This window comes from Perognathus longimembris, chromosome 2 (assembly GCF_023159225.1).
Source record: "Perognathus longimembris pacificus isolate PPM17 chromosome 2, ASM2315922v1, whole genome shotgun sequence".
NCBI lineage: Eukaryota > Metazoa > Chordata > Mammalia > Rodentia > Heteromyidae > Perognathus > Perognathus longimembris.
The window spans coordinates 75651205-75671598 of record NC_063162.1 but is presented as its reverse complement, the minus strand read 5'-3'; the positions used below and the strand labels follow the sequence as shown (position 1 = coordinate 75671598).

The 20394-nt window shown below is 46.7% G+C and overlaps 1 protein-coding gene across 5 annotated transcripts in view; it reads left to right on the top strand.

Annotated features, from left to right (window-relative positions):
* Window positions 1–4023: 4023 nt before the first annotated feature.
* The window catches only part of Mindy4 (MINDY lysine 48 deubiquitinase 4), a 95028-nt gene continuing 78657 nt past the window's right edge, over window positions 4024–20394 (top strand). For 3 of the 5 annotated variants that reach the window (XR_007210014.1, XM_048339526.1, XM_048339525.1), the window contains exons 1-4: window positions 4024–4495; window positions 9008–9127; window positions 13583–13809; window positions 15014–15260. Coding sequence is in view for 4 of the 5 variants with exons in the window: in XM_048339526.1 (XP_048195483.1) it covers window positions 4433–4495; window positions 9008–9127; window positions 13583–13809; window positions 15014–15260 (657 nt within the window). In the remaining variant the exon portion in view is untranslated. Of the gene's footprint in view, window positions 4496–6187; window positions 6349–9007; window positions 9128–13582; window positions 13810–15013; window positions 15261–20394 lie in introns of all 5 variants that reach the window. The other 2 variants (XM_048339527.1, XM_048339528.1) reach the window with 2 other exon arrangements.

The following is a 20394-nucleotide window of genomic DNA, read 5'->3' as shown; positions in this document are numbered from 1 at the left end:
GCCAGCAACCATGGGAGTCAAGTTCACATTCCAGGCCCTACACCAAAGCTGAAGTGCAGGCTGACACCAAGCCTGGCCCTCTGTCCAGCCAAGTGCACTGACCTTCCATTTTTTTCTAGATGCCCACACGCTCACCCCCAGGGTAACACAAATCTGCTCCAAACAGCTGGCCTCTCCATGTTTCCAGAGTACACAAGGCCCCGGGTGTTAGACTGAAGGGCAGAGCTCTCCCCCAGAGCCAAAGACACCCAGAGTTTCTTTGTAGGGTTAGCTTGTGGGAAAGTGACCCCTCAGGACATAAACTTTCATCATCATTCTTACCTTTTATTTTATTAAATATTGGATCCCCCCCCCCCCAACTTCCTTCTTTTCGGATTTCTTAGAGCCTGGATTCTGGGGTATTTCCTGCTCAGCGAGAAAAGAGCCAGCTCTGTGCTACATGGTGCTGCTGTTATGCCAAGTCGCAAGAAGACCACCAAGAAGGCCACTGAGACTCAGATGTTCCGAAATGCAAAAGCAAGGCAAGGCTTTATTCAAGCGAGCTGGAACTCGGGCCTCGTCCTACCCACCGACGCAGGGGAGGCTAGGAGGAAGCCTCGAGCTGCAATTGCACAGGGCTTATAAAGGCAACAAAGTTACAGCAATCAGGTGTTCAAGCAAGCAAGATTAGGACATGGGTACAAATCTGATTGGCTCAGGGCTCAAGACACTCTGGGGAAGGTTAGAGTTAAGCATTCCCAGGCGGTTAGAGTTCTTGACCGGCTGGGCCCTAATAAGCTTGCCCTGGGTTTGCTCATAGTTTAAACAGACAACAAAACGGGGGCTGCCTGAAAATGGGGTTTAACTCTTCATTCCCCTCTTCATTGCATAACTGCCCCTTCAGTAACGGGGGTAAAAGGATGCACCTATTGAGTTTGCTAAAGATGAATGGCATTGGAATCTGGTTATCACAAATCCAGCCGCTGCAAAACCTGCAGAGAAGGAAGGATGGCGCTTCCCCAGCCGGGGTTCTGCAGCGGACACTTTTGTCTGTGCAGCGCACCACGTCCTCTTACTTGGGCCTCAAGGAGCCTTGGGTCCATTAGACACCTCGAGAGCCCTCGGCAGAGGCCACACTGGATCCACAGGCGATCACCGAGGGGCGGAAGTCCCGCCCCATGTTGGCATCGTTGCCACGTCCCACCCTGGAGCGTCCAAGGGGATCCCGCCCACGTTGAGGGGACCGGAACCGCCTCCTCCCACGGGGTAGGAGGGAGAAGAGGGGGGACTTCCGGAAAAAGAGGACGACTGGAAGAAATGCACGAGGAGGCACCTTGTGGAGCAGAGTAGTGTCCGAGCCTGAGGAGATTCCGGGCCTACGGACAGGAGAGACCTGAGTCTGGACTTGTAGGGCAGAGGCCCGTGGAGAGCCACGAGGCCCATGGAGAGCTTGGAGGCCCTGTGGAGAGCGGAGGCCTGTGGAGAACCGAGTCTGCTGAGAGCAGAGAGGCCTGTAGAGCCGAGAGGCCTATGGAGAACAGAGGCCTGTGGAGAGCAAGAGGCCTGCAGAGAAGCCTGGGAAAGGAAGAAAGGAAAAAAAAACCCCAACAACTCCATCCCCTTGGAGCCTGCAACTGCTGCTCCTAGTTCTGGGGTAGCCCGGGGCAGGGCAGTTGCAGACTGACTAATACAACTCATGTGGCACCTTTAACCACACCTGGGTGGATTTTCTCGCCCTCAGGTCATAACACACACTGTTGTAAGACCCCCTCCCCCAGGCCTCTTCTCCCTGCCCCAACCCCATAGCACACCCGAAGCCTCCTGATTCCAAAGCCAAACAGGGTCCAGGTAGATTCAGGGATTCCACAAACCCCTGGGCCTAGACTCCACAGACATGGCGCCCACTGACTCACAGATGGACTGCTTTGCCGCTGTGTAGAGGCTAATGGCCTCATACGCCAGGACATGTGCACGTGCTCATCCTCTCATACACAGGCACCTCTCTGAAAGTTATGCCATGGCTAGTTCTGCACCTTCCCTGCGAGGTGACCCCATGGATTTTGCTCCTCTCCTCTCCTTCAGTATCTTAACGCACAGAATTAAGTAAGCATGTGCCCTGTTAACGATACCTTGCTGTCATTGTTCCTGCAAGCCATCTTTTTTTTTTTTTTTAACCTGCAGTCAACAGAGCAACACAACAAGGCTTACAAAAATTCCCTAATTCAGATCACTAGTAATTACTTATATCCATCCTTTTGAGGGCTTCTTCCCTGCCACCTGTTCTCCGGAACCCATCAGCTCCTTTTCCCTGCTTTCATTTTAAAATTTGTTCATTAATTTATTTTACTAAAGCTCTATTTTCTTGCAAATTTTAGTTTCTCACTTTAAGCTCCTTTTAATTTTGCATAAAGATCCAACGTGGTGTGTCATAGTGAGGAATCTTCACTTAGACTCCCTTGCTAAGATTCAGCATGAGGCAGTTTCTCTGAATTTCTGAGCTGGTGGTCAGTGAGATCAGAGCCCATCTTGGCTAACGCTGGTTTGGGGGTCAGTGTGTGCCAAGAAGTTGTAGTTTGTACATATTGTGCAAGCATGCCACATGAGATTATTTTTAAATTAATTGACTTTTTATTATCTTTAAGTAGTTGTACAATGGGGTTCCAGTTGCACATCAGTTTATGAGTACAAGACTTCTTGATTAGTGCCACCCCTTCACACCTACTTCTCTGTGCATTAGAGGTTTAGTAAACATTCAGTAAATCTCTGATTTCATGTGGGTATTGTTGCTTGGGAATCCTTTTCTTCGAAAAGGTGTTTACTAATGTGCATATCAGTTTGAAGAAAACGATATACAAGTAACAATATGGGTTATCTGGGCTGAGCTGGGGCTCCAGATTCACATGTTCAAGTCTGTCTCTCATATGTCAGATTCTGACTATACTTGGAGATAGTGTTCATTTTATTGAACTCTGCTCCAATGTGACTTGTGTCCTATAAGAGATGGTAACTAGGACAGGAATCTGTGGAAGACTGTGTGTGTTTGTGTACATCAGTACTGAGGCTTGAACTCAGGGTCCTAGGTACTGTTCTTTAGCTCCTTTTGCTCAAGACTGGAACTCTACCACTTAGGCCACAGCTCCACTTTCAGCTTTTTGGTGATTAATTGGAGATAAGAGACTCAAGGACATTCTTGTTTTGACTGGCAGAGGGAAGACTTGTAAAAACCAAAGGAAGTTTGAAAGCAGGGAGCTGGTGACTCATGCCTGTAATCCTAGCTACTCAGGTGGCTGAGAGCTGAAGATATTCGAAGCCAGCCTGGGCAAGAAAGTCTGTGAGACGCTTATCTCCAACTAACCCCCAGGAAACCAGAAGTGGATCCTCGGCTCAAATGGTAGAGTGCTAGCTTCGCACAAAAACACTCAGGGACAGCGCCCAGCCTGCCAGAGTCCAAGCCCCACAACCGACAAAAATGATTGAGCCACAGTCAGGGTTCAAGAAATAATTCCTCAGACACCTTACCCTTGGTCTTCTGGGGTCCAGATGTGAGAGACAATAAGTTGGCTAGCTGGCAGCTGGTGGAGTGCAGAGGTGTGGGGAAGACACTCTACGAGGGGGCCGTCTTCTCCTGTTCCTAGCTGCCTGCCTGCTCCACAACCTGCCTGCCTGTCTAAATCTCAGTGGCCAGGAGTTGCAAGGACAAGTTGAGGTGATGTGCTCTTGGCCTCAAGGCGCAGAGGGCCTTAGCCTTTATCTTCAGCCCTTAGGAAGCCGGATGCGAACACGGGGGACAAGGGGTCAGGCGTTCAAAGGCTGCTGTGCTGCTAAGTGCGGCTCGTGGGGCCGTCAGGCCGATTGCCACTCAAGAGTGTGGAGCTGGAGCCAAGTGCGAGGGGAACATCTACCAGCACCAGCCTGCCCGCCTGCGGGAGACCCCTCCCTCACTGCACCGCCCTTAGAGGCGGAGCCAGACAACCCTCCAGCAGGAGGCCCCGCCCTCCCTGGGAAGGGGCGGAGCCATTCAGCCCGCCTGTGAGAGGCCTCTTCCTCTCTGTCCCCGGGAGGACCCTCCCTCAAGCTGACTAGTCTTTGGAAAGGGGCAGAGCCAGCGGTCCTCACCTACCCGGAGGCTCCTCCCTCCCTATCCCTGGAAAGGGGAGGGCCCAGCCTGCCCGCCTGCGGGAGGCCTCTCCCTCCAGCTCCACCTAGGCCCTGGAGGGGGGCGGAGCCAGTGCACTTGCCTGCGATAGGTCCTGTCCAGGCCCGGGAAGAGGGCGGGACCAGAGCACCCGCCGGCGGGAGGCCCCTCCCTCCAGCCCCGCCTAGGTCCAGGATATGGGCGGGGCTACCGCGGACGCCGCTGCCGCCGTCGCCACGGCAACGCGGCCATATTGGGCGCAACCGATTCAGAGGCCGGGGTCTCCGTCTAGCGTGGCTCCAAGGCAGGCGGCACGGCATGGACGGCCTCTTCGTGGAGGAGGTGGCCGCCTCGCTGGTGAGGGAGTTCCTCAGCAGGAAGGTAAGGGGTTCCTGGGCCCCGCACCCGAACCTCTGCGGAAAAGCAGCCCTCTCCGCCGCCTGGGGCCGCAGGGCCGGTCCGGGGAGGAACTACACCTTCCGGGGGCCGCGTTTCCGATGGGACTCGTTTCCCGGCTCCACTTCCGCTACGCCGTCACTTTGACCGACTGACGGGCCTATCCTCCCGGGTCTCTGCTCCAGGCAGGAACCCTAGGGATGGCAAGGGGCCGGGCCGAGGGCCTGGATAGGCTCCGCACTGAGAGGGGCAGGGCCAGGGGTCTCGGGCGGGCTCCTCATGGCGAGGGGCAGCCCAGGCCTGCGGGATCCGCAGCGGGCCCAGCTCCTGCGCTCCACAGGCCGCCAGCCGGTCATCCCGACTGATCCCCTGGAGAGCTCACGGCGCACCCATAAGTTCTCCACACACAGGGTTCAGGCTTTAGTCAGCTCAGGGGATTCTCGCCGACGCACAGATTTTTGACAGAGAATTTTGTACGTTCTACGGTTGTCTTGTCCCAGGGAGTTTTGGAAGTGTTTGCAAGTGGAGGACCTGAGCCCTTATTTCCGAGAGGGGGGCGGGCACTGCAGTCACTGGCATGGAGTTTGGGGCCTTGCACTAACTAACTGACCGAGGGCTATGGATACTGGCCGCCTCTGGGTTTCCATGTGATACTCACATTGAGCCAGGCCAGGGTGGATCAACGCACACGCGCCGCGCGCACACACACTGCTTTGAATGGAGCAAACAGGAAGGATTTTGAAGCTACATAGTGAAGGTTCAGATGCCAGTTTTCAGTGAGCTTGCACACGTCACTCACTATTCTGACACAGACAACGTGCACGTAGGTATGCTATTCAGCTTTATGTCTGCTTCCCCACCAGGCACCTGTCTTGGAAGGCTTGTATGCTTTTCGTAATTTACTTCATTTTAGGTTTGGGTACCAAGAAAACGCTCCCCGAAGGCTTCCTTCTGCCTTGATTTTACGGAGCACAGTGAAATCCAGAGCCCTCACTGACATCCTCGGGTGCCCCACAGCTTGCCTTCCTACTTTCATTCTGGCCTCCTATGTTTTGCCCTGTCCTGCCCAGGTTCATCTCTAATCATAGTTTTTCCAGACTTCTTTGTAGATGATTTCAGTAGTCTGTCTCACCAGTTGCCTTGCTGACTGGCACTTAGGTTGTAGTTAGCAAATCTACCTGTCTCAGGACTTAAGAACTGTCCTCTGAATTAGAGATCATCTAGCCTAGATCATCTAGTCACTTGACTTCCTCTGCCTCCATGTTTTAGTTGTGCAGCCAAAGTACTGAAGGCTTGTCCCCAACCACTCAGAAAGTCACAAGAGCTGTGACTGCTATTCTCATGGCTTCTGCTGTAGCTGTATGCTCCTCATATCACTTTGGACAGTCAAAACCACAAAAATTCCCACGTTAAATACCTGTTCATTTCTCCATCTCTTTCCAACAGACTTTAAAGAGCCATACTTACACCTCTCCCTGTCATGAGACTAGTAGGCTAAGCAATTTGTCCAGACCATGTCACACTAATTGCACAAAACCTTCCAATGGCCAGGTGTAGTGGTGTATGCCTGAAATCTCAGTGCTCTGGAGGCTGAGGCAGGAGGATCATGATGGATGCATAGATCTGTTTGCAGACATACGAACAACATAGTCCTCTTTTCCTTTTCACCATCATTAGACCACAGGTGAGCCAGTTATCTGTTGGAACTCATCTTCCTGTTGGTTCCCATTGCCTGGATCCTCTGGCTGCATGTAAGCTCCTTGAACTCAGGAGAACATCCATGATGGCCTCCTGATCAGGATCCATGGAAGTGACTTATCTGCTGCCTCAGCCTCCTGGTGTGTGTGTGGTTCCACTCCATTGACTTGTCCTCTCTCTGATGTCTTCCACCCTTTCTTGTAGTCATACCTTGGGCTTGTCACCAGTAGTATCTTTTCCATTAGACCAGCTCCAAGCACCCCACCTGTTCTCATTTCTAGCTCATCCCCCTCTTTGCTCCCACACAAAATATTCTTCAACTCCCTCTTCATCTCAAGTCCTGTGTTCCTGCCAACTTTATGTAGCCATCCTCCTCATGCCCTCCTGTAGCCCACATCTTATTCACTATTTGAATGTGTGCTCTATAGGAGCTCCACTGTTTTGTCCTCTCTCCATCCTAGTCTTCTGATTTGTCTGTACCTGCACAACTAGATGAGATCCATGTTGATGCATAGCTTTACACCCACGATCACTCCCCCTGTGGTGTACTGGGGAAGCCCGTGTGCTTGGTTACACCTCTCCAGTGCTGGGTTAACACTGCCATCCTTTTCTCTCAAATTCCAGAGCTCTTTCTCCTTATGATTTCATGGAGAAAACAAGCAACATTCTCCTTCATGCTCTTGGGGATGGAGCCCTGGGTACCATAAACCCCCTGTGGGTGCCTTCCATATTGTGCAGGCCCTGAGGAATGGCCCACTATCATCCTCTCAGCTTCTGCTGAACACATTTCTCCTTTGTGTCTGGTATTCTATTAGCACATATTGCACTCCTACAGTTAGAACATGAGCTAACATCCCAAACACAAGCTGTCACTAGTCTTTTCCCTTTTGTAAGAAAATCTCATGGAAGAGCTGCATGTTCTCTCATTGTAATGCTATTACCACTTTCTCAGACTTGTCAGACGTTTTCTCCTTGTCCACAGAGACTACTCTTGTCAAAGTCATCACTGAGCTCTCATTTTTACTCCTGTCCTCTGATGTAACAGTTGTGTTTGTCCCAGTTGATTCTTCTTGTCTCCTCTGAGCCTTCTTTCCTCCTCTCAGGTGATCCCTTCTAGGGGTCCTTCCGAGTTGCCCCTACCTTCCCTGACCTGTGCCTATGGCAGGGCTCCAAGTCCCAGCCTGTTTCCCTCTTCTTCTTTCACTTGTTCTTGAGGCATCTCACCCAGTGCTTTGGGTTCCAGTGCCACCTGTGTGCTGACAATTCTCAAATGCCCATCTCCAGCTGACTTCTTGAGCTCAGATTCTTTCTACCTATATCTGCTACATTTCCACTTGGATGGCTAGTAAACATTTCAGTTTTTAGCTTGTCTCTGTTAGTGTTTATGCATACATTTTGGACACCAAATGTCTAGAGATCCTCCCCTAATGATGTTCCACAAATAGCTGCATATGTAAAGCAAACCAGGTCTCTAAGGTTTTGGGTACTTGCTGGGTGTTCACTTCAGTCTGACATCACCTAGAGTGCATTCTGGCCCCATGGGTAAGGGCTGATCTCTTGTACTTCTCCCATCCAGCCTGTAAACCAGTCTGATGGCTTTACCATCTAGCATGTGGAGAATGAAACCATTTCTTACTGCTTTGCTTATGCCACAGATACCATGGTCCAGGCCACCCCTCTTTCATGTATATTGGTATCGTTTTCTACTTAGTCCCCTGCCTCCTCCATCTATTTTTACCCTAGCAGAGACGCAATTAAAAAAAAAAAAAAGCTACCACATTCTTCACATTGTTCTGTAGCCCTTCCCACTTTACAAAAGCCAACATGACCTTTCCAGGCTCTGGGTGGCCCCTAACTTCATCTCCTCCTGCCAGTTGTCCCTGGCTCGGAGGCTCTAGACACACTGGTTCTTGAGCCTCCCCAGGTTCTTTGCAGTTGTTATTTCTTGCCTGGAACACTATTCCTCTAGATACCTGCATGGCTGCTCCCTTCATATCTTCCCTTCATTGTCACTATACCTTCTATAAAGTAGAAATCCTTTCCCACAGAAATCCTGCCCTCTTATTTCCTTAGCCTAACATGTATAGATGTTTTCATAGCATATTAGACTGCTGTCCTTTCCCCTATAATTTATGCTATATGAGGGTTGATTTTGACCTGTTCCTCACCTCCAATAGTTTGAATAGTTCACTCGTGGTTCATTCCCTAATGTTCAGAGTCAGAAAGGAGAAGACAAAAGTGACCACAGAATGATGGTCCATGATAGTTGCCCATGGAAACCCATTCCCCTCATCTCCCTATGCAGACCCATTCCACTCATCTCCCTATGGAGACCTTTCCCTCCATCTCCCAGTCTTGTTCCCTGTTTTGTTTCCACACTTCAGACTTAGGGTCTCTTCCCAACAGAGTACCAGCTCTTATTCCTGCTGCATTTGTACAACCAGAATAGAGCTGGCACATAGTTGGCTCAGGGCTAGTGGTTGAATAGATGGAGAAAAGGGAACTGTGGGACTGAGGACTGGCTGTCATGGGGGTCCTGCATTTCACTTCTTAAAATGAGCCGAAAGCCTTGGCTGACCTCACCAGGCCACTGTAAGATCTGAATAATATTTGTAAAAATGAGTATAAAGGTTATATGAAAATGAAAAAAACCTGTGTTTAATCCTTGCAATACCCATGTAAGGAAGGCCAGAAGAGGCCAATTGTAATGAACAACAGCCGACTTTGGTTTATACTGCGTCAGAGAATGGAAGGTTTTGATTTAAAATGGCAAACTGTGACTCAGACCTCTTCCCTCAGGGCTTAAAGAAGACGTGTGTGACCATGGACCAGGAACACCCACGCTCTGACCTCAGCATAAACAGCAGACATGACCTCCGTAAGGTTTTGCATCTCGAATTTCTGTACAGGGAGAACAAGGTGTGTGCTTTAAGATGTGGTGTGAGTGCTGCTTCCAAGTCTGATCTTGCCAAAGCACTCTGGGCTCTGCCATCTATGGCATATGCTTGGGGGACTCCTGGGTAGTCCTGTTTGCAGGGGGAGAAGCAGACTGTGGTGTGTCTTTATGTTTACTTTGAGCCTGCACTTGAGGCTGAGCCCAGCCTCTGACAGCTCCTCCCTACAACAAGGGTATTTTTAGTAAGAATATAGCTTTCAGTTATACTGAAAAATTTCATCCCCTAGTGCATAAGACCTTCCTTCTTTGGTCTGAGTGCTGCCTTGGTCTTAAGGATACTGTGACAATTCAGCAGAAGCAGGATCTGAGAAGCTTCCTTTACTGAGGCCCCACTGATTTGCCCCACTGTGACTGCTTTTGCCTGTCTGTAGCACTCTTTGTCACATGAGTCAAAGGGTATTTCCATGGTTGCTCAGTGTCTGCCTCCCCCATGGACTTGGATTTAGCAGAAGGCCACAGATTCTCTTTTGTTTACTCTTGTGCCCCCATACTTAACACATTGTCTAGTGATAGAACAGGAAGCTAATAAATATTTGTAGAATAAATTAATGATTGTCAAGTGAATGAGTACATGAATGAAGCTACAATTCTGAGATTGCCCTTTCTTGTTGGAAGATAGGATTAAAGAATGGTTTCTCCAGCAAAGCCTGCCTGGGATTGGGTATATTGTCAGTACCAGGAAGAATTTGGCAATTGAGCATGTAGTTGTCCATCTACTGTAAGTTATCAAGCAAGGTACTGCAATGATATCCCAGGTAGAAATCCAGTATGCAAAGCAGGACACCATGCTCTTAGAAGTGGGGGGAGGATGTCCTGCCTGGGCTTCCAGGCTGGACCCTCAGGGCCCAGTGGAACAGCTTTGAAGATACTGTATGGGGTTCCCTGTACTGTGGGGGTACAGAAAAAAGTGGCTGTCCTAGCCCTCACAGCCAGTGCAGACAAGGGGTTCTGATTCCAATTCTATCAGTGTCCCAGCCCTTACAGTATAGACCAGCAATTCTGATCCCAGTTCTCTCTCTGTCCTAGCCCTCACAGTATAGATTATGGGTTCTGATTCCAGTTCTATCACTTTACTGGTAGTCAGGCTTACTTTTTAGTTTTTTTTTGGCCAGTCCTGGGGCTTGGACTCAGGGCCTGAGCACTGTCCCTGGCTTCTTTTTGCTCAAGGCTAGCACTCTGCCACTTGAGCCACAGCGCCACTTCTGGCCGTTTTCTGTATATGTGGTGCTGGGGAATTGAACCCAGGGCCTCATGTATACGAGTCAAGCACTCTTGCCACTAGGCCATATCCCCAGCCCTAGGCTTACTTTTTAAATTGTAGTCTTTTCAAACAAAGTCTTGACAGATTGAATTGGTATGGGGTGAGGTCTGGGATGCTTCCTTTAAAATTTTTTAATTATTATAAAGGTGATATACAGAGAGGTTACAGTTATAAAGTCAAGTAAAGGGTACATTTATTTTTGGACAATGTCATTCCTTCCCTTGCTTTCTCTCAGTTCTTCCCTCCCATCTCTATCCACATATTGTATAATTCATTTCCAACATAGTGTGTAGTGAGTATCATTGCTGCATTTGTTCACCCTTTGTCCCACCATTTCTGTGATGCCCTTACCCTCCCAAAGACAGACAAATGAACAAACAAGACAAAAAGGATTGAAAACAAAACAACAAGGAAGAAAAAACCTCTTGTCTCCATTTCCTGAAGTTCATTTCGATAGATATTATTTTATCAGAGGCACATAGGCATTGTGCCAAGGCTCTTCTTACACAAGCAGAGGAACCTCTGGTCACTTGCAGATCACTAAGTGTGTATCAGGCCCAGGAGGACCTAAGGCCGGTTTTTCACCATGAATGAATAAAGTGGGATTTCAAACAGCTGTGTAAGCCTTAGGCGTTTTTGTGCTCCCCTCTGAAGAGATAGAGGCTGTGGTAGCCAGGGTAAGTTGTGCCAGAGGGTTGTGGAGCCATCACGGAGAATCTTCCTTTGGGGCTGGGCTAACATCAGCTCCTTGTCCTCTGGATGCACTCCTGTGTGCCACCCTGAAAGAGGAAGACAGCAGGTTTAGCAGCAGATACTCTGTCTCTGCTAGGGTCTTGGTTGAGGTAGGAGAGGGCTGCTCATTTTAGGAAGATTTCATGTAGGGAATGAGACTATTCGGGTATATTGCAATTTTATGTAAAATATACCTTTGCCTGGTTTTCAGAAAGTTGTCTGCTATGCATGTTATTTTTATTTCCTCCCCTACTGTAGTTTTCCTAAGTAGCCATTATCTTGAGAAACACAAGATACTTCCGTTAGATTTAATAACTGCTCAGATTACTGAAGTTGCAGTAATAAGCTCTGGTATTTTACAAAAAAATGTGATTATTAGTCTTATTTATTGCATGATAATTTTGACATCCATTTAGCCTAATGCTATCATTCTAGAAAAGCCTTGTAATTTAATGTTAATGTTTCCAGTAACTTGTTTTCCCTTGTAGGTATGCAATAGATTAAAATGCCTAGATAATTTCCTTATAGGTATACAATAAGTTAAAATGCCTAGCTAAAAATTAAAATTTGGAAAAATGCTGTGTACATTCTTAGGAAGGCTACAAATGTCTCTTTATGTCAAATGATGTGAATTCCTAAGTTATAATCCTGACAATCCAGGGTCCCAATTCTCTCTTATTGAGAAAAAAATTAAGAAGGCAGAAATAAATGACATTTTCCCCTTCTCTCTTCAGTCTAAGCTTTGTTAAGACTTAAACAATATTTTTTTTGGTCTTAGACCAAACACCAACAACAGAGAGTAAATAAGTAAACACTTCTTGATTTTAACTATCTGGCCCAATGGTTGAATTTGGTCCATTATCTTTTGGGTCTTGGTCAGATAGTTCTGCAGCCCAGAGCTGAGGAATAACAAGGGGGTGGGGTGGCCTGTGTGGCAAGGCCAGGTCTGCACTAAGTTCTTGTCAGACACCGTGGTTCTGCTTGCAACATCACCACATGGCACAAGTCTGGCCACAGCTCAGCAGGGCCTCAGTGTTTCCAGGCAAGTGGGGTAAGAATTGACATGTGGCCAGGAGCCTGAAGCCAGCCTGTGGACCATCACTTGCATACCTGTGTCTGTTCAGATTACTTGGGATTTTAGGAGAAATCTAGGCTCTGATTCTTGCTGTTCTGGCTGAGTCCATGTCCATGGGAAGTTTTAAAAACGTCTGAAGAGAATAGCACAGAAAAGGTTAGAGCTTGTAGATATTGTTTAGTCTTGCTACTGAGGAAATTCATTAAAAAAAATTAGGGTGGGAGAGTAAACTGAGGCATGCCTGACCACCTGTCCATGTTTTTCATATTAACCTTCTGATCCAGTTGTCCCTAATCACTAGTGTAAAAAGTTAAATGTAGAGCTCACTGACTAGGAAAATATGCAGATCCCGAGAGCTTATGAATCCATGGGTAATAGTTTTCTACATGCTTTTTTGTTTTTAAATGAAAGGGTATATCTTTTTTGTTGGTTATGTGGCTTGAACTTAGGTGCTATCCTTGAGCTCTTTTGCTCCAAGGCTGGCACTCTACCACTTTAAGCCATAGCTCCACTTTCAGTTTTGGGGTTGTTAATTGGAGATGAGTGTTAAGGACTTTTCTGCCTGGGCTGGCTTTGAATCGTGATCCTCAGTTCTTGGCCTCTTTTTTTTTTTCTTTGAAAAAAAATATTTATTTGTTTTTCAGGAACAGGAAGTTAGGGAAACATACTACAGTTTACAACCCACATTAATTTGCAGTTGGTCCTAACCTTTCCTGGAACAGCTGTCAAAAACACTAGCTGTTTAACCCGAACCAAGGTGCTTACCCCCCAATAGAATGTACACAAATGATACTAGAAGACTGTGTATTTTTTCCTGAGAGAAGTGTAAGACAAGTTGCTAAGAGAGCCATCTTCCCAAGCAGCCCTCCCTTTCCATTCTGGAGGATGTGCCTGAATTATGCACCTAGTCAACATTTAGACCACATTTCTCTTCTCCCTATCAATCTGTTCCTTCCTTCCCAAACCACAGGGGCTCTCCTAAAGAGATCTTACTGCTCTGGTTGAGTAGCTAGGAATACAGGTACAAGCCACCAGTTCCTGGCTTATAAAAAGCAAGAAAAAGCAAGATGAGATTTGTATGTGTATTCCTCTGTTCTTCTCATAGTTTATTATAATTGTTCATTGAGTGTGTGACTAGTGCATTGGGTGGTAGATCTTCTAGGGGGTAGGGATTTTGTCCTTATCTCTACCCAACACAGTCTTTATGTCTACCCAAACCAGTGTGTGTTTGCTAAAAACATGGAAACATGAAAACCTGATTGAGAAGTTGGGCAGTTTATGTCAAAGAACTTTTTACTCTTCCCTTGACTCATACAATTAATGTTTTTTTTTTCCTTTTCCCAATAATAGGCAAAGGAAAATCCTCTAAAAACAAGCCTTGAACTCATAACCAGATACTTTCTGGACCGCTCAGATAGCAGTTCCACTCAAGAAACTCTAATTCCTGCACTCCCAATTCCGAAGAAGAGCAACAGATTGCCACTGAGATGTTCAGAGAGTACGCTTGTAAACATATATGATCTGGAGGATGAAGACACAAGATGGAGAACATCATTGTCAGAAGCAAGCAAAGCCAGGTGTCTGCTCTTCCCATTTACCCTGGGGTCAGCTTCCTGTGGCTGTTATGACAAAGCACTGTATACCTTGTTGACCTGTCAGAGCATGCTCCAGAGGAGCACAACCAGAGGCTTCCTGGCTTACTATGGGTGACATCTTAAACCTATCAGCTATTTTTCCCTAATATTAACACTAGACATCCTCTCCCTCCTCCTGCCCTGATAGCAAGGGCCTTGGTTTACCCCATGGTCTCCCCTGTACCCACGTCTGTAGTTAACTTGATATGAGAGTATGAGCTTGGTACAACACAAATCAGGTCAGGCCGGCCCTTGCTGAAAGGACAGCAGACAGTCCCTGCTGCTTTTAGGAGAAAATTTGAATTCCTGAGGATAACTTGAAAAATCTTGTCCATTACAAGCCTCCATTGCTTACTCAAACACATTTGCTTTATAGGCCTGTTTGCAGGCCTTAGGAAGTCCTGAGTTTCTGTGCCTACTCAGTTTCTTGGTTCAGGGAAGCCTTGGCTAGAAATCCTTCTGGATGTTCCTAGGCTGGCCTGAGCTTTTCTCTCCATGATGTGCCTAATCACAGTGAGACCACTGCCCTCCTGTGTGCCCTGAGGCTTGATGGGCAGTGTGTTGGAGAAGTGTCAGTACTCAGATATGCTAGAGCTCAGGAGTAGGCACACTGATCTGCCAGTCAGGAGTGCTGGCTTCTGAGCCATCCCCAGTGAGTTTTCTTGATTTGACTTCTAGGCTCAGTCTTTTGCCCTCTCTCTTTAATGTTCTTTCTCACATATTTTCTCTCTCCTTTCTCATGTGCTCTCTCTCTCTTCTCTCCCCTCTTTATTTCTCTTTTTCTCTGCTATGAAAAGCTGGGGAATACCAAGCTTGCTATAAGTTCTCTCTACTGCTCTCAGTGGTATGTTTTCCATGGTCACTCAGGTCTGGGAGACCAAGGATACTTTTAAGTCTCAAGGCATTGAAGGATGCTAACATGACATTGTCTTATTTTATTTGCTGGTCTTAATTCCTCGGCTGGACTTACTCTGAGGCCAAAGCATTTTCTATTTTTTTTTTAACTTTTTTAGAGCACTAACTAGTTAGGAACTGTCATTTAGTTATGAATAGGCCAGTTGTGAATGACAATTAAGCACGAAGCCTGCTATCATTGTTACTGATTTAATCAGTGGACTGACACTGTCTAACAAACATTCCTTTGCAGACCTGACAATCTTGATGGGGATATGCTTGGTAATTCTGTGTCATCCAAAAGGCCCATACACAGAGATAATTCTTTGTCCACGGGCCCGGGTGGATGCCCCTCCTTGACTTCTGTGTGGGAGAAGACGGATCGCCTTCCTTCACCAGAGCCTGCCATGGATGGGAAGAGGCCAGGGGAGAAGATCAGGCACAAGGCTGGCTTGATTGTCCGAGGCATGATGGCTGGGCCCATGGCCAGCTCCCCACAGGTGGGCTGCTGTTTCTGCTGTCCTTATACTAGGCTCGGGGGGGGGGGGGCACTTGCATTTGTAGTCTCACAGCCCCTTGGTGGGGAATCCAGGTGGGAGTGGGAAGAATGCCCGCTTCTGTTTCCCTGGATCTGCCAGCAGTGACCCGCATGGATCCTTGGGCAGGCCTCATCTTTTCCTTCTCCTTAGTTTACCCATCTTGTCAGTGAAGTGGATGCTATGATTTTGAATGAAGGACACATTCCCTCCTGTATCTCTGAGGTTCAAGAGTGGAGGATTTGTCTGTGTTTAGAGGACATTTTTCTTTGAACCATAGCATTTAAAAAGGGAACAGAATCCGGGGGCTGACACCTGTAATCCTAGCTACTCAGAAGGCTTAGATCTGAGGATTATAGTCCAAATCCAGCCCAGGCAGGAAAAGTCCATGAGACTCTTTTTTCTAATTACTAACAAAAATGTAGAAGTGGATCTGTGGCTCAAGTAGTAGAGCCCAGGCCCTGAGTTTGAGCTCTCGAACTAGTGCCAGTGGGCATGTACACACATGTGCACACACACAGAGGAACAAAAACCCTGTTCTTTCAGCTTCATGGGTTCTGGTTTTGGTTTTTTTCTTTCAAAAATATTCCTAAAATTTTACATCATTGTTTTATTGCTTCCTTTGGGGAATGGCCATAGTTTTGGTCTTATTAGGTAGGGACTTTACCAAGTAAAGATATGAGTGTGAAAGGAGTTCACAAAAAAGAGCAGAGAAGTAGAACAAAATTAGCACTAGGCATTCTGGGAGCAGAAACAGGTCTATGGAAGTTTTCTATCTTGTCTCTTGCACACTTATCTAGCTGCATGTTTGGATGTGAATGCATGTATCAGCACTGTTCTGAATCCTGTAAGCCTTCTCCCTGTCTTTGCCCCATCCTGTGGCGTCTTCTCCTGAATCACATAGGACCTTTCCCTGCCTCTACCTGACCCTGTGGGATCTTCTGATTCATGGAGGCCCTCTCCCTGTCTCTGCCTGATCCTGTGGGATCTTCTCTTGATTCACATAGGCCCTCTCCCTTTTTTTTTCTGATCTTGTGGGATCTTCTTCTGACTCACATAGGTCCTCTTCCTGCCCCACCTGATCCTGTGGGATCTTCTGACTCACCTAGGTCTTCTTCCTGCCCCTATCTGATCCTTTGGGATCAGTGCTCAGAGTTCTCATTTCTCTTGGCTCTTGGCTCTTTTTTTTCCTTTTTAAAAAAATTTATTGTCAAGGTGAAATATGTAGGGGTTACAGTTACGTACATTAGGTAGTGAGTACATTTCTTGCCCAACTTATTACCCCCTCCCTCATTTTTCTCCTACCTTCCCTCCTCTCAATTCCCCCCCTGAGTTGTACAGTTAGTTTACAATATATTGTCTTGTACGTATTGCTGTTGAATTGTCTCTTTTTATGAGGCAGTTGTGTGAGGTCCTTTCTGACTTTGGTGGGACAAAGATGAAGGGCAGGAGAGTGCCTCCTCTGTGTTTCAGGCCACACTGCAATGCCATGTCTTAACCTAGGTGCCTTGTTGAAGAAGGACATCTCACACTGGACAGTGTCCACAGGAAATAGACTGGGAAGGTGAAGTGTCTTGAGAAAATTCTAAGCTTTGAGATATTTAATCTTGTAGAGAGAATTCTTATTGGTAGAATATAAGAGATTTTTTTTTTTCACACATAGAGGTAGGGAATGGCCCAGTCCCAGGATGGCAAATGCATGGCTTTCAGACTGCCCCTCTGTGATGCTGTGCTTGTGCTAGACATTACTAGTGGATCTCAGTGCACTTTTTTCTTATGAAGCCTGGATATGACTTCAGAACACCCCTGGCATATTGAGTAGTGACTGTCCACTGATGGATGAGTGGCACATAGGCAGGTCTCTTGTCATTGAGGGTTGAGTCTGTGAGCTCCTAAGAGTGAGGACCCTGTCATGTCATATGGAGCATGCAGTTCATATTGCTGGCCTTTGCTCGACTGAGTGATGTGGAACTAAAGCCAGCTGGTCTTGTGCTTGCAGTAGCTCTGTGTTCCCTTGCTGCTGGAGGAGGCTGGTAGTAGAGCAGGGTCCTATGCTAAAGGGAAACTTGATGTCCCTTGTTGAGCTGCCAGTGGCTGCGGGCCCCTCTATACTGGAGCAGGCTGGGAGTTGTGTAGGGTTAAGTGCTAAGGGGAAAGCTTGATGTCCTATTTCACACCTGCCAGTGGCTGTGGGTCCCTTTGAGCTGGAGCAGGCTGGGAGTGGGGTAGAGTCATGTGCTAAGGGGAAGCTTGATGTCTCATTGCTGCTTGTCTGGGTGAGAATTCAGATTGCAACAGTAGCTTTAGATGCTTTAGTCTCAGGATCTCTTTATTTGTCAAAAATAAAGAGAGCTCAGGAGCTTGTGTTCGTATAGATTGGGTGATGACATTAGCTATTAGAAATTAAGACTAAGATAAAAAGATGTTTATCTACTAAATCATTTAAACCAAATTATCTCACCGAACAAATTTTTAATGGGGAAAATAATTCTTCAAACAAAAAATGAATGATAAGTAACACTTTTGCATATTAAAAATCCCTTTAATTTCTGGTTTTGTTTTTGCTGCTGCAAAAATGAGTTTGTTGCAGTATGACGTTTTAGTTGAAAATTTGGCCAAAGAGAAAAGAGAAAATATTTTAGCTTTTTCAGAAAACTGGGGTTATTCTTTTTTGACAGTACCTCAAAATTGGACAAATTATAGGGTTTTTTCCTTACTTTTCCCTTTTCCGTTTAGATTTTATTTTTGTGCTTGTCCTGGAGCTTGAACTCATGGCTGGGGGTTGTCTTTGGGCTTTTTTGCTCAAGGCTAGCACTCTACCACTTGAGCCACAGCCCTTCTTCTGGCTTTTTGGTAGTTAATTGGAGATAAGAGTCCCATAGGTAGCATTTTCTATCTAGGCTGGCTTCGAACCATTATCCACAGATCTCAGCCTCCTGAGTTATTAGCATGTATTAGTTTCATTGTGACATCTTCACATATGCAAATGATATATTCAATCAATCTTACGCCTTCTATTACTCTCCTATATCCCTTCCCTCTTTGTAAAACTATTCCAGCAGATTTCATTGTTCTGTTTTCATAGAAGTAAATAAGCTAGACAAATTGTAGTTTTTAAATTTTTTTTTCCTGGTTCTAGGGTTTGAACACAGGTCCTGGGCACTGTCCTTGATCTTTTTTGCTCAAGGCTAGCATTCTACCACTTGAGCCACCGCTCTACTTCTGGCTTTCTGATGGTTAATTGGAGATAGGAGTCTTAGAAACTTTCCTGCCCAGGTTGGCTTCAAGCTGTGATATTCAGATCTCAGCCTTCTGCATAGTTGGGCACTACCAGCGCCCAGCTCCAAATTGTATTTCTTAATGTAGAAGCTTAAGCCATGCCAATCAGCTTTTTGTAATTTTGCCACTTTCCATTGGTCCTCTTGCCATTTGATGCTTTTATCTTGGTAAGATTTCCTAACATGTCGCCTTGGTCCTTTGGATGATGTTGGTTACTGAGTTGTGTGGATCTTTTATATATGGACAATTTCACTGTATCTATATCACATTTGTTGGTGCCGCCACCCAGCATCTCAGAAGAGTTTTTAAGTACTGCAAAGCCAACATTAGCAGATAGGCTTTCTAAGATTTGGGGTTTTACCCAGCAGCTTGTGTTTTATCACTGACAACAATACACCATGTGTTTCCCTTGGAAACACGAAAATTTCATTTTCGTGAAATGCTGGCCCTATCCCCGTGTCAATCTTGTTGGTTTGTCTCTGAGTAGTTCAGTGAAAATAGCAGCAATTTCACTCATTGCGCAGACAGTTATGGAAGCTCTGATTGCAGTCCTTTATACTCAGCAGACCACTCTTCAGTCTCTGAATGATACTGAATGAGGTTCATAGCATTCATGCTTAAACACTGACTTTCTCAAGTGAAATTAGTATTTTGTTTATTCCTTTTTATTGCCTGTGCACAGAGGTGAGGAAGGAATTCCTAGAACCCACATGACCTTTGGTGCTGTCACCCTGATTTGTGATGCAGGCCTGCATTTTCCCATTGTTGTGTGTATGCAGACAACACCATGAGACAAAGAGGTCTGTCTCAGTTTTCTATTGCCATAACAAAATACCTGATTCTGGATAACATGTAAAAGAAAGAGGTGGTTTCCTCCCCTCCTCCCTCCCTCCCTCCCTTTTGTTCATTCGTTTCCTCACATTTGAAAGGTTGAGAAGGCCAAGTTTGAGTGCCCCTTCTGCTTGGCTTCTATGAGGGACTTCTGGCTGCCTTGTAGCCTGCTGGATGGCATCATGATGGGAGAGCTTGTGAGTGAAGTGGGTATGGATGCGGATCAGGAAATTCAGGTTTCCTTATGTAAAAGTTCTTTCTTGCAAGAACAAATCTAGACCTGTACCAGTTCCTTCTGCAGATGCTGTCTGTGGACTAACCTTCCTTGTGCTGGGCTTTACCTCAGCACCTGCACACTGGAGCCAAGCCCTGGAAGGTGCATTAGAATCACATCCACAGAAATAGCAATGACTACAAAATAGTAGCAATGACTACACAAATAGTTTTGGGGTGTGAGAAACCTCAGGGGTGAGTGGGCCACACCTTGAGAACCGGGCCAGTGAACACTAGGTCCTTTCTGTTGTGACATTTAATTCTTCAGTATGTGTAGTGAGTTCCTGCGGTGGTGTGGGTGACCTGGACCCATGGTACTGCTGAGGGTGTGGCTGGCAGCTTCTGCTTTTTGTAACTGTTTTGGAAGGGAAGGTTCCCCAGGAAACCTGAATCCTATGAAGGTCATGGAAAGGTGGGTGGCTAGAATTGCCCCAGATTTTCTGGAAGCTCTTTTGTGCTTTGTCCACAATTGCTGGTTGCTCAGGAGAAAAGAACCAAGGCTAGTTGCTCATGTCATCATTTCCACTACTAGGCCAGTGCTTGCTTGAGGGTAAGGAGTCAAGGCTCCTTGGGGATGGTGACTAATGCCTTCCTGACTGCAGGGATGCTCTGGCAGCTTCGGGAGCAGGTTTACAGTGCCGAGTAGATTCCATTACACCAGAACCTACATAATTAGCTCTCTTCATTCTAGCCCCACCCACCATTTGGCCCTGAA